The 14,306-nt window shown below is 45.6% G+C and overlaps 1 protein-coding gene across 1 annotated transcript; it reads left to right on the top strand.

Annotated features, from left to right (window-relative positions):
• Positions 1–488: 488 nt before the first annotated feature.
• LOC149416473 (uncharacterized) lies at positions 489–8,073 on the top strand. Its single transcript, XM_089642007.1, has 4 exons — positions 489–1,016; positions 1,176–2,123; positions 2,295–6,173; positions 8,029–8,073. Exons 1-4 carry the CDS (start codon positions 489–491, stop codon positions 8,071–8,073), a joined length of 5,400 nt encoding a protein of 1,799 aa, XP_089498133.1.
• The last annotated feature ends 6,233 nt before the right edge of the window (positions 8,074–14,306 follow it).

The following is a 14,306-nucleotide window of genomic DNA, read 5'->3' on the forward strand; positions in this document are numbered from 1 at the left end:
CCGTCCCGGCCTTGAATGCCGGTCCCGGATGTGCAGCAGCCCATAACTACACGATGGCCAGCCAGTCTACCCCCGTGCCCGCAGCGACCGTCCCGGCCTTGAATGCCGGTCCCGGATATGCAGCAGCACACAACTACATGATGGCGAGCCAGTCTACCCCCGTGCCCGCAGCGACCGTCCCGGCCTTGAATGCCGGTCCCGGATATGCAGCAGCACACAACTACATGATGGCGAGCCAGTCTACCCCCGTGCCCGCAGCGACCGTCCCGGCCTTGAATGCCGGTCCCGGATATGCAGCAGCACACAACTACATAATGGCCAGCCAGTCTACCCCCGTGCCCGCAGCGACCGTCCCGACCTTGAGTGCTGGTCCCGGATGTGCAGCAGCCCATAACTACACGATGGCCAGCCAGTCTACCCCCGTGCCCGCAGCGACCGTCCCGGCCTTGAATGCCGGTCCCGGATGTGCAGCAGCCCATAACTACACGATGGCCAGCCAGTCTACCCCCGTGCCCGCAGCGACCGTCCCGGCCTTGAATGTCGGTCCCGGATATGCAGCAGCACACAACTACATGATGGCCAGCCAGTCTACCCCCGTGCCCGCAGGGATCGTTTCGGCCTTGAATGCTGATCCCACACACCATACACTATCTGAGGTACGGTCCACCTTGATAGCTAGCCAGGCCTCTCACTACACTGGCTCCCTCAATCTTTCGGCGCCCACCCCGAAAACTCAACTAATAGCCCGCCAACCTACACAAGAATACGGCCCGGCAACTCAAGCCCGCATAACAGCCGTAGCGCAGCCCGCCACGAATGCTAGCCACACATGCGACTATACTGGACCGCTCGCAGCGTATGCGTCAAACGCACACCCGGCTTACACAACAGTTCTACATGCCCCGATACTGGCCCCACTACAGGAGCCCACCATCCCACAGCGCACGGCCCCCCCGAGCTACCTACCTACGATGAATCCCCCAGCGACCGGGTACCCTCTCCATACAATTCCTACGGTACCTACTGGCGTAGTTTACCCCCCTCCAGGAACCGAGCATCAACAGGCAGCCTTTTCCAACCGGGGCTTTTCTCCGATGTCTCCACCACCACCAACGACGGACGAAAGTCATCTGGCCCAGATCGCAGCACTGATGAAAGAGGCCTTTCGTTCTTAGAGTGCACAGGAAAACTCCCGCACAGAAGAGAACGACGCACAAATCTCAGCCCTGATTGCCAGACAATCCACTGCAAAGGACCTCCCCCTCTTCGCCGGAGATCCACTTGAGTGGCCCGCCTGGTTGGCTCAGTTTAGGCAGTCCACTGCTACCTGCAAGATGACAAAGAGCGAAAATCTTATCCGACTACAGCGGGCCCTAACAGGCAAGGCCAGGGAGAATGTCCATCCGTTGCTGATGGACCCCACACAAGTCGATGAAATCATCTCAGTTCTCGACCAGTGGTTTGGCGGCCCTGACGCAATCGCCATTCTGATGCTTGAGAAGGCAAAAAGGCTACCTTCACTCGCCGTCAACGCGTCGTGGGAAGACTTGAAGGACTTCTCGGGAACTGTACAAAATTTGGTGAGATCGTTGCAACTTCTCAAAACCGGCGGATACCTCACCAACCCCGCCCTACTGCACGACATGACTGCTAAACTACCCGTTACACTGCAATTACAATGGCTCATTGAGGTATCATTCCAACCCGCGGAGGATTTGGCGACCATCACCCAATTTGCGACCTTTGTGAAGCGCCTATCCACTGCAATCCCAAGAAGTGGACTGAGGGACCCCCTACGTTCCCGACTGCGCCGAGAATTGGTTCTCGCCGAGTGCGGCGAACCGCTTAACGACAAAGAAAACATCAAAAGTGAGGCAGTCTACGTGCAAAACAGCAGCGATGTCATTCCTAAGACCGAAAACCACTTGCAGGTACCTGCGAGCGTCGCGCACAAACGCCAGGGCGAGAAGTGCGCTCAATGCGGAGGAGAACACAAGAACCGCGAGTGCTCCAAACAAGCGAAGCGATCCAGAGCGGACAATTGTGCACAGTGCGGCGGCCGACACAGCATACGAGAGTGCCCGGTATTTACCAAAAAGACATTTGACCTCCGTTGGGAGACCGTTCGTGTAGGTAACTTGTGCCGAAAGTGCCTAGATAGGCACCACACACGGGACTGTAAACTAAAAGTGTGGTGCGGCGTAGGAGAGTGCAAATCTCCGCACCATCGCCTACTACACGATCCTGATTTCATGCGAGGTAGCACTGCCGGTGCCGTACACTTGTGACGCCAGGGCAGCGATCGGGGGAGTGTAATGCTGAAAATTGTGTCGGTCGTGTTGCGCGCATCCCAAGGAGATGAAGTGTCAGTATTTGCGCTCCTTGATGAAGGCTCCACTGTCACACTGTTTGACGCCGATACCGCTACCCAAATTGGCGCAACCGGGCCCATCCGTGGCCTACGCATTCACGGCGCCAAAGGTATGTGCACTTCCGACACGCTCTCCCGCCGTATTAAACTGATCATAAGAGGCTCAGGCAATAGTGACATCTACCACATTACTGCTAACACTATCGCCAACCTTGACCTGCCAGAACAATGGACGTCCGGGGGATACGTCACACCAAAGCTGCTAATAGGGCAAGATAATGCCCACCTAATTGTTTCTCGAGAAGTGCGCGAAAATCGAGATACCTCACGGATAGTATCACGGACCGCACTGGGGTGGATCGCTCACGGTGGAGCGACCCCCCGCAGTAGCAGCACAGACACCACATTGGCCCTACAAGTTGAGACAGCGGCAGATTCCCGCCTAGGGGAGTTGGTGAAATCAAACTTTGCCATCGACTCCCTCGGCATAACGTCCTCGGTCAGAATTAACGCGAGTGACCAACGAGCTGCCTACCTGATGACTGAAACTACCCGCCCCCTCAATACCGGAAAGTGGGAGACCGGTTTGCTATGGCGTCATTCCCAAGCCACGCTTCCGGACAACCGCCAGTGCGCACTGAAGCGACTCCAAGCCCTCGAGAGGAAGTTGGATAAAGACAAAGTTCTAGCGGCTGCCTACGCTGAAAAAATGTGTCAGTTGGTGACTAAAGGCTACGCAAAGAAACTATCAAAGCACGAGGCATCAGCACCCGCTCCCCGAAAATGGTACTTACCTCATTTTGCGGTAACCAACCCGAATAAGCCAGGAAAGCTTAGGGTAGTATTCGACGCTGCCAGCCGATGTCGCGGCACTTCCCTCAACGACCAACTGCTTACCGGCCCCGACCTACTATCTTCACTCCTTGGAAACGTGCTGCGTTTTAGAGAAGGTGTCGTCGCCATCGCCGCAGATATAAAGGAGATGTTCCTACAGATCAAAATAAGACCGGAAGATCAACCATCACAACTCTACCTCTGGAGGTCACCAGCTCAGCCTGAACCCGATACCTACCAGATGTCCTCCATGATGTTTGGTGCCACTTGCTCGCCGAGTAGCGCCCAGTTTGTGTGGGACAGGGTTGCCGGAGAATACGAACAGGAGTACCCAGCCGCTGCAGCGGCGATTCGCAGTAAATTTTACATGGACGACTACCTGGACGCGGTAGATACGCCCGAAGAGGCTGCAGCACTCGTCCATGGTGTGAGCGCCGTCCTGATGAAAGGGGGCTTTCATTTAACGAACTGGGCCTCCAATAGCCCTGCAGCCATAGCTGACATCCCCGCGGCAGACCGAGCCAGCACAGCCGTCCAAATCAATAGTGGAGGGACGGAGACAGAACGCATACTGGGACTAGTTTGGGACCCGGCAACTGACCACTTCATCTACTCGTTTGACGAGACAATTGCCCCCGAGGTAGCCGCACAACCTACCAAGAGACAACTGCTGTCGGTAGTGATGAGAATATTCGACCCAGTGGGCTTTGTATCGTGCATTACCATCAGGTCAAAGATTCTGCTGCAAGCTGTATGGCGCTCCAGCGTTGGCTGGGACGAACCCATCATTCCCGAGCATACCCAGAGATGGAAAGACTGGCTGGACCTGTTAAACACAAGCAGCTTATCAATCTCGAGATGTTGCCTGTACCGGAGGAAAAACAACGTGACTCTTCACATTTTTTGCGATGCTTCAGAAAAGGCCTGCTGCGCTGTCGCCTACTATACGGAAGAAATAGACGGGGCCCTGAGGACGACATTCGTAGCCAGCAAATGCAAGGTAGCGCCACTAAAACCACTCTCCATTCCCCGACTCGAGCTACAAGCTGGGCTCATCGCAGCAAGACTAGCTCACACCATACGGAGAGAGAGTCAGGCACTAATATCCCGCGTCTGTTTCTGGACAGATTCAGCGACCGTGCTGTGCTGGCTGCGCACTGACCCACGAGCCTACTCTGCCTTCGTGGCTAACAGACTAGGTGAGATAGATGAACTGACAAACATACCCGACTGGAGATGGGTGCCAACGAAACTTAATCCGGCTGACATCGGCACACGAGACGCAGACACCCCCGATTTGTCGCCAGAAGGGAAATGGTTCAGCGGCCCAGTTTTTCTCACTGGACCCGAGAGCGCATGGCCAAAGGAGCGCGCCCCGTTTACCAAACCCGATGACGTGTCTCTAGAGGTTAAGCCACACTACGTCGGACACCTGATAACCACAGGGGAGGCCCTCCCAGTAGTGGAGCGATTTTCTTCCTGGCATAGACTACTTCGTGCCACTGCCTGGATTCTCCGCTTTATCAGACGATGTCGGATAAGGGTCAACAAACCGAAAGAGGGTTCTCTTCAAGCAGAAGAGATCAGAACAGCGGAGAACAGATGGATCCGAAAATCTCAGGAGGATTCCTTCAGCGCAGATTTGCGCGCCATCCGACTAGGCAAAACCCTGTCCACTGGCAGTCGCCTAAACTCGTTGAACCCCTTCGTGGGACCAGATGGCACTCTACGGACAGGAACCCGGCTGCAAGCTTTGCAAGGGACTGGGGATGTGGCCCGGACACCTGCCATTTTAGACGGCGATCATCCATACACCCAACTCTTGATTCGTCACTACCACCAGCAGGCAGACCATCCGAGTACAGAGAAAACGGTGGCCGACATAAGAAATGACTTCTTTGTGTTACGATTACGCACAACGAGTCGAAAAATAATGCACGCCTGCCCCACGTGCTATATGCGCAGGAGCAAACCATCTCCACCCCTGATGGGAGCACTGCCGCCGCCCCGCCTGATGCACCACGTGCGCCCCTTCACGCACTGTGGTCTTGATTACTTCGGCCCCATGGCGGTCACAGTAGGCCGACACCGGGAGAAGCGCTACGGAGCAATCTTTACTTGCCTTTCGACCCGCGCCATACATTTGGAACTAGCCTTCTCCCTAACTACAGACTCCGCCATTATGGCTTTGCAGCGGATGACCGCCCGAAGGGGGCAACCCGCAGCCATATATTCTGATAATGGAACGAATTTTCACGGAGCTGACGCTGAGATGAAGGACGCCATTATTGCTCTGAGCCAGGACCCAAGAATGCGCGATGCCCTGGCGACACAAAACATCGATTGGCATTTTATACCGCCAATGACGCCTCATATGGGAGGAGCGTGGGAGAGACTGGTAAGGTCCGTGAAACGAGCCCTGAGCGCCACACTCAAAGAAAAGGCGCCCAGGGAAGAGACTCTACAAACGGCGCTGGCGGAAGCTGAATTTGTGGTAAATAACAGACCACTAACACACATATCGATGGACCCACGCGACGACGGCCCCCTGACACCCAATCACTTCCTGTTAGGATCAGCCGGAAAACGCCCTCAGCTGTCCCTTTATGGCAAAAACGAAGAGGAGGTGTGCCTTCGCCGCCAATGGCGAATTGGCCAGCAGCTTGCAGATATGTTTTGGCGGCGATGGCTCCGAGAGTACCTCCCCAGCATGGCCACCCGTCAAAAGTGGCACCATCCGACCACACCTATCAAAAAAGATGACCTGGTGGTTATCATGGACCCGTCACTACCCAGAAATAGCTGGCCACGCGGCCGCATCCTTGAAGCCGTGCCCGCCGCTGACGGACAAGTCAGAATCGCCCGGGTCCAGACCCAGTCCGGAGTATACATACGACCGGCAGTCAAACTCGCTGTCATCCTGCCAGCCCCGATGACCCCTGAGCCGATGACCGTAACAGAAACACAGGTTACCCCAACATCAACCGCGGCCTTAATCACTGCTGGTTCCGGAAGCCGAAACCGCCGCTGAAGAACTGACACGCTCGACTAAATGGCTGGGTGCAGCCACGACTGCACCGGGAGGAGTGTATCAAACGTGCCAGACATAAAAAAATCCATAACATTTTTCGTTTAAAGACTAGGGTTGATAAACCTGCCCTACAGAGAGGAAACTAATGTTTAAAAAACTTGCCCTGCCGGGTAACGGGAAATTTTATCGCTCGGACCCAAAAGGCGGTTGTCTCGCTTCAACTCAAGCAACCATCTTACTCTGGCTACGCAGCCGCTGATTGGCTAAGCACAAAACCCGCTCAGCGGGCCACGTGTATCCAAGAGATTTGTAAAAAATACAAATTTTCAAGTCTTTTTCTGTAATAATAGGAGATAATTTCAGCTAATTAGTTTTACACACATATGCTCACATGTTTTCCCAATAAATATTCATATAATTACAACCTTTTAGTATGTAAGATATGTACTTATAATCAAAACTCTGAAAATGTTAAAGAGATTTGGCGACTTATCTTGTAGAAAATGTCTTATTTTAACCAAATAAAGAATATTGCAACAGCGTGGTTTTGGCAGGGCGACAGAGGCAGATAAGGCACAATATTATAGAATATTCATTTGTTTCTGAGATAAACTTGGTCCGTGTAATAACACGGCAAAACTCACGCCGAAAAAATAAGTTCCTAAAACACAGAACGGGCAAGGGGCGAACCGGGCCAGATACGCGGTCTTGTAGCGCGTTATAAATAGAGCCCCATTCATTAAACTGTTTGGGGAAAAGGTTCCATGGGAAAAGTCAATTAAATACCTAGGTGTAACGCTTGACTCCAAGCTCACCTGGAAGAAACATATAACTAGTAAAATAACAGCAGCAAATAAATGTCTAGCATCACTTTATCCAATGATGGGAAAGAAAAGTCGTTTATCAACGGATAATAAATTACTTCTTTATAAAACAACAATAAGACCAGGTTTCACGTACGGATGCCCCATTTGGGGGCACGCCGCTCCAAGTCTAATTCAAAAGATTCAACTATTTCAAAATAAAGCCATTAGACTTGCTTTAAATGCACCTAAATGGATTAGAATTTCTTCTATTCATAAAGACACCAACATTCCGTTGATAAAAGACTTAATTGTTTCCCAAGCAACTAAATTTTATGCCTGCCTTTCCAGCCACTCTAATCCAACAATAAATTCACTCTCGAAATATAGCGAAAATGATAAATTTAAATTTAAAAAACCCAAGATAGTCCTCCGGAAGGAATAATAACCTGCCTACAGCCGCAGTATAGTTTTTAAGCTCTTTTCAACACCACTATAATAATAAAAATAACAGTAAAGTATCTAAAGATAATCAATTATAATTATGTTAGAGTCAGTAAACTCATGTTTAGGAACTCTGTTAAATAAAGTAAATCAAAAGTCAAAGTCAAAAGTACCGGCCTCTTTCGCTTCAGACCCTGGAACCGTCAACACCTGCTGTCCGCTCTGCTAGACCCGCTTCGCTACCTGGGACAAATACGCTGTGTTTGATTTCATCTTGCCCCCCCCCACCTCTTCTGCTGACGTCACCCCAGAACGCGACCGGCGAGCATCACTTCTTCTCCCAAGGCTGACTACACTTACCGACTAAGAAAAAACCAACCGCCTTTATAAAGGCGTTTTCAAGTGCAAAATTACAATTCGAACATATATATCGTCTTTTTCAAGACGCTTTCAAAGATTAGCAAATTACAAGAGTCGGAAAGACAAAGGTGAATGTGTACCGGTGTCATATTTTACAGTTTTGTTAATTATTTTCTCTTGTGCAGGTTGACAGATCCCGTACATCAAGATTCTGCCAGAGTTCACATTAGCGTGGATCCTTCTACGAGATGTCAAAGAGAATTAATTTCTATTGTGGTACCTACTTACCAACCTGAAGACAGTTGATAAAATAATAGTCATTGCGATAGTGACGTTTCCTTTTCAAGATTCTGCCAGAGTTCACATTAGCGTGGATCCTTCTACGAGATGTCAAAGAGAATTAATTTCTATTGTGGTACCTACTTACCAACCTGAAGACAGTTGATAAAATAATAGTCATTGCGATAGTGACGTTTCCTTTTCAAGATTCTGCCAGAGTTCACATTAGCGTGGATCCTTCTACGAGATGTCAAAGAGAATTAATTTCTATTGTGGTACCTACTTACCAACCTGAAGACAGTTGATAAAATAATAGTCATTGCGATAGTGACGTTTCCTTTTCAAGATTCTGCCAGAGTTCACATTAGCGTGGATCCTTCTACGAGATGTCAAAGAGAATTAATTTCTATTGTGGTACCTACTTACCAACCTGAAGACAGTTGATAAAATAACAGTCATTGCGATAGTGACGTTTCCTTTTCAAGATTCTGCCAGAGTTCACATTAGCGTGGATCCTTCTACGAGATGTCAAAGAGAATTAATTTCTATTGTGGTACCTACTTACCAACCTGAAGACAGTTGATAAAGTAATAGTCATTGCGATAGTGACGTTTCCTTTTCAAGATTCTGCCAGAGTTCACATTAGCGTGGATCCTTCTACGAGATGTCAAAGAGAATTAATTTCTATTGTGGTACCTACTTACCAACCTGAAGACAGTTGATAAAATAACAGTCATTGCGATAGTGACGTTTCCTTTTCAAGATTCTGCCAGAGTTCACATTAGCGTGGATCCTTCTACGAGATGTCAAAGAGAATTAATTTCTATTGTGGTACCTACTTACCAACCTGAAGACAGTTGATAAAATAATAGTCATTGCGATAGTGACGTTTCCTTTTCAAGATTCTGCCAGAGTTCACATTAGCGTGGATCCTTCTACGAGATGTCAAAGAGAATTAATTTCTATTGTGGTACCTACTTACCAACCTGAAGACAGTTGATAAAATAATAGTCATTGCGATAGTGACGTTTCCTTTTCAAGATTCTGCCAGAGTTCACATTAGCGTGGATCCTTCTACGAGATGTCAAAGAGAATTAATTTCTATTGTGGTACCTACTTACCAACCTGAAGACAGTTGATAAAATAATAGTCATTGCGATAGTGACGTTTCCTTTTCAAGATTCTGCCAGAGTTCACATTAGCGTGGATCCTTCTACGAGATGTCAAAGAGAATTAATTTCTATTGTGGTACCTACTTACCAACCTGAAGACAGTTGATAAAATAATAGTCATTGCGATAGTGACGTTTCCTTTTCAAGATTCTGCCAGAGTTCACATTAGCGTGGATCCTTCTACGAGATGTCAAAGAGAATTAATTTCTATTGTGGTACCTACTTACCAACCTGAAGACAGTTGATAAAATAATAGTCATTGCGATAGTGACGTTTCCTTTTCAAGATTCTGCCAGAGTTCACATTAGCGTGGATCCTTCTACGAGATGTCAAAGAGAATTAATTTCTATTGTGGTACCTACTTACCAACCTGAAGACAGTTGATAAAATAATAGTCATTGCGATAGTGACGTTTCCTTTTCAAGATTCTGCCAGAGTTCACATTAGCGTGGATCCTTCTACGAGATGTCAAAGAGAATTAATTTCTATTGTGGTACCTACTTACCAACCTGAAGACAGTTGATAAAATAATAGTCATTGCGATAGTGACGTTTCCTTTTCAAGATTCTGCCAGAGTTCACATTAGCGTGGATCCTTCTACGAGATGTCAAAGAGAATTAATTTCTATTGTGGTACCTACTTACCAACCTGAAGACAGTTGATAAAATAATAGTCATTGCGATAGTGACGTTTCCTTTTCAAGATTCTGCCAGAGTTCACATTAGCGTGGATCCTTCTACGAGATGTCAAAGAGAATTAATTTCTATTGTGGTACCTACTTACCAACCTGAAGACAGTTGATAAAATAATAGTCATTGCGATAGTGACGTTTCCTTTTCAAGATTCTGCCAGAGTTCACATTAGCGTGGATCCTTCTACGAGATGTCAAAGAGAATTAATTTCTATTGTGGTACCTACTTACCAACCTGAAGACAGTTGATAAAATAATAGTCATTGCGATAGTGACGTTTCCTTTTCAAGATTCTGCCAGAGTTCACATTAGCGTGGATCCTTCTACGAGATGTCAAAGAGAATTAATTTCTATTGTGGTACCTACTTACCAACCTGAAGACAGTTGATAAAATAATAGTCATTGCGATAGTGACGTTTCCTTTTCAAGATTCTGCCAGAGTTCACATTAGCGTGGATCCTTCTACGAGATGTCAAAGAGAATTAATTTCTATTGTGGTACCTACTTACCAACCTGAAGACAGTTGATAAAATAATAGTCATTGCGATAGTGACGTTTCCTTTTCAAGATTCTGCCAGAGTTCACATTAGCGTGGATCCTTCTACGAGATGTCAAAGAGAATTAATTTCTATTGTGGTACCTACTTACCAACCTGAAGACAGTTGATAAAATAATAGTCATTGCGATAGTGACGTTTCCTTTTCAAGATTCTGCCAGAGTTCACATTAGCGTGGATCCTTCTACGAGATGTCAAAGAGAATTAATTTCTATTGTGGTACCTACTTACCAACCTGAAGACAGTTGATAAAATAATAGTCATTGCGATAGTGACGTTTCCTTTTCAAGATTCTGCCAGAGTTCACATTAGCGTGGATCCTTCTACGAGATGTCAAAGAGAATTAATTTCTATTGTGGTACCTACTTACCAACCTGAAGACAGTTGATAAAATAATAGTCATTGCGATAGTGACGTTTCCTTTTCAAGATTCTGCCAGAGTTCACATTAGCGTGGATCCTTCTACGAGATGTCAAAGAGAATTAATTTCTATTGTGGTACCTACTTACCAACCTGAAGACAGTTGATAAAATAATAGTCATTGCGATAGTGACGTTTCCTTTTCAAGATTCTGCCAGAGTTCACATTAGCGTGGATCCTTCTACGAGATGTCAAAGAGAATTAATTTCTATTGTGGTACCTACTTACCAACCTGAAGACAGTTGATAAAATAATAGTCATTGCGATAGTGACGTTTCCTTTTCAAGATTCTGCCAGAGTTCACATTAGCGTGGATCCTTCTACGAGATGTCAAAGAGAATTAATTTCTATTGTGGTACCTACTTACCAACCTGAAGACAGTTGATAAAATAATAGTCATTGCGATAGTGACGTTTCCTTTTCAAGATTCTGCCAGAGTTCACATTAGCGTGGATCCTTCTACGAGATGTCAAAGAGAATTAATTTCTATTGTGGTACCTACTTACCAACCTGAAGACAGTTGATAAAATAATAGTCATTGCGATAGTGACGTTTCCTTTTCAAGATTCTGCCAGAGTTCACATTAGCGTGGATCCTTCTACGAGATGTCAAAGAGAATTAATTTCTATTGTGGTACCTACTTACCAACCTGAAGACAGTTGATAAAATAATAGTCATTGCGATAGTGACGTTTCCTTTTCAAGATTCTGCCAGAGTTCACATTAGCGTGGATCCTTCTACGAGATGTCAAAGAGAATTAATTTCTATTGTGGTACCTACTTACCAACCTGAAGACAGTTGATAAAATAATAGTCATTGCGATAGTGACGTTTCCTTTTCAAGATTCTGCCAGAGTTCACATTAGCGTGGATCCTTCTACGAGATGTCAAAGAGAATTAATTTCTATTGTGGTACCTACTTACCAACCTGAAGACAGTTGATAAAATAATAGTCATTGCGATAGTGACGTTTCCTTTTCAAGATTCTGCCAGAGTTCACATTAGCGTGGATCCTTCTACGAGATGTCAAAGAGAATTAATTTCTATTGTGGTACCTACTTACCAACCTGAAGACAGTTGATAAAATAATAGTCATTGCGATAGTGACGTTTCCTTTTCAAGATTCTGCCAGAGTTCACATTAGCGTGGATCCTTCTACGAGATGTCAAAGAGAATTAATTTCTATTGTGGTACCTACTTACCAACCTGAAGACAGTTGATAAAATAATAGTCATTGCGATAGTGACGTTTCCTTTTCAAGATTCTGCCAGAGTTCACATTAGCGTGGATCCTTCTACGAGATGTCAAAGAGAATTAATTTCTATTGTGGTACCTACTTACCAACCTGAAGACAGTTGATAAAATAATAGTCATTGCGATAGTGACGTTTCCTTTTCAAGATTCTGCCAGAGTTCACATTAGCGTGGATCCTTCTACGAGATGTCAAAGAGAATTAATTTCTATTGTGGTACCTACTTACCAACCTGAAGACAGTTGATAAAATAATAGTCATTGCGATAGTGACGTTTCCTTTTCAAGATTCTGCCAGAGTTCACATTAGCGTGGATCCTTCTACGAGATGTCAAAGAGAATTAATTTCTATTGTGGTACCTACTTACCAACCTGAAGACAGTTGATAAAATAATAGTCATTGCGATAGTGACGTTTCCTTTTCAAGATTCTGCCAGAGTTCACATTAGCGTGGATCCTTCTACGAGATGTCAAAGAGAATTAATTTCTATTGTGGTACCTACTTACCAACCTGAAGACAGTTGATAAAATAATAGTCATTGCGATAGTGACGTTTCCTTTTCAAGATTCTGCCAGAGTTCACATTAGCGTGGATCCTTCTACGAGATGTCAAAGAGAATTAATTTCTATTGTGGTACCTACTTACCAACCTGAAGACAGTTGATAAAATAATAGTCATTGCGATAGTGACGTTTCCTTTTCAAGATTCTGCCAGAGTTCACATTAGCGTGGATCCTTCTACGAGATGTCAAAGAGAATTAATTTCTATTGTGGTACCTACTTACCAACCTGAAGACAGTTGATAAAATAATAGTCATTGCGATAGTGACGTTTCCTTTTCAAGATTCTGCCAGAGTTCACATTAGCGTGGATCCTTCTACGAGATGTCAAAGAGAATTAATTTCTATTGTGGTACCTACTTACCAACCTGAAGACAGTTGATAAAATAATAGTCATTGCGATAGTGACGTTTCCTTTTCAAGATTCTGCCAGAGTTCACATTAGCGTGGATCCTTCTACGAGATGTCAAAGAGAATTAATTTCTATTGTGGTACCTACTTACCAACCTGAAGACAGTTGATAAAATAATAGTCATTGCGATAGTGACGTTTCCTTTTCAAGATTCTGCCAGAGTTCACATTAGCGTGGATCCTTCTACGAGATGTCAAAGAGAATTAATTTCTATTGTGGTACCTACTTACCAACCTGAAGACAGTTGATAAAATAATAGTCATTGCGATAGTGACGTTTCCTTTTCAAGATTCTGCCAGAGTTCACATTAGCGTGGATCCTTCTACGAGATGTCAAAGAGAATTAATTTCTATTGTGGTACCTACTTACCAACCTGAAGACAGTTGATAAAATAATAGTCATTGCGATAGTGACGTTTCCTTTTCAAGATTCTGCCAGAGTTCACATTAGCGTGGATCCTTCTACGAGATGTCAAAGAGAATTAATTTCTATTGTGGTACCTACTTACCAACCTGAAGACAGTTGATAAAATAATAGTCATTGCGATAGTGACGTTTCCTTTTCAAGATTCTGCCAGAGTTCACATTAGCGTGGATCCTTCTACGAGATGTCAAAGAGAATTAATTTCTATTGTGGTACCTACTTACCAACCTGAAGACAGTTGATAAAATAATAGTCATTGCGATAGTGACGTTTCCTTTTCAAGATTCTGCCAGAGTTCACATTAGCGTGGATCCTTCTACGAGATGTCAAAGAGAATTAATTTCTATTGTGGTACCTACTTACCAACCTGAAGACAGTTGATAAAATAATAGTCATTGCGATAGTGACGTTTCCTTTTCAAGATTCTGCCAGAGTTCACATTAGCGTGGATCCTTCTACGAGATGTCAAAGAGAATTAATTTCTATTGTGGTACCTACTTACCAACCTGAAGACAGTTGATAAAATAATAGTCATTGCGATAGTGACGTTTCCTTTTCAAGATTCTGCCAGAGTTCACATTAGCGTGGATCCTTCTACGAGATGTCAAAGAGAATTAATTTCTATTGTGGTACCTACTTACCAACCTGAAGACAGTTGATAAAATAATAGTCATTGCGATAGTGACGTTTCCTTTTCAAG

Source organism: Hesperophylax consimilis, chromosome 17 (assembly GCF_061612785.1).
Source record: "Hesperophylax consimilis isolate HC1 chromosome 17, BYU_Hcon_1.0, whole genome shotgun sequence".
NCBI classification, from domain to species: Eukaryota; Metazoa; Arthropoda; class Insecta; order Trichoptera; family Limnephilidae; genus Hesperophylax; species Hesperophylax consimilis.

Coding starts and splice junctions, on each gene's coding strand:
- LOC149416473 (XM_089642007.1), top strand. CDS start 489: ATGGCCAGCCAGTCTACCCCCGTGCCCGCAGCGACCGTCCCGGCCTTG. Junction 1,017..1,175: donor CTCTCCATACAATTCCTACG/GTACCTACTGGC, acceptor TTTCGTTCTTAG/AGTGCACAGGAAAACTCCCG. Junction 6,174..8,028: donor TGACCGTAACAGAAACACAG/GTTACCCCAACA, acceptor TCTCTTGTGCAG/GTTGACAGATCCCGTACATC.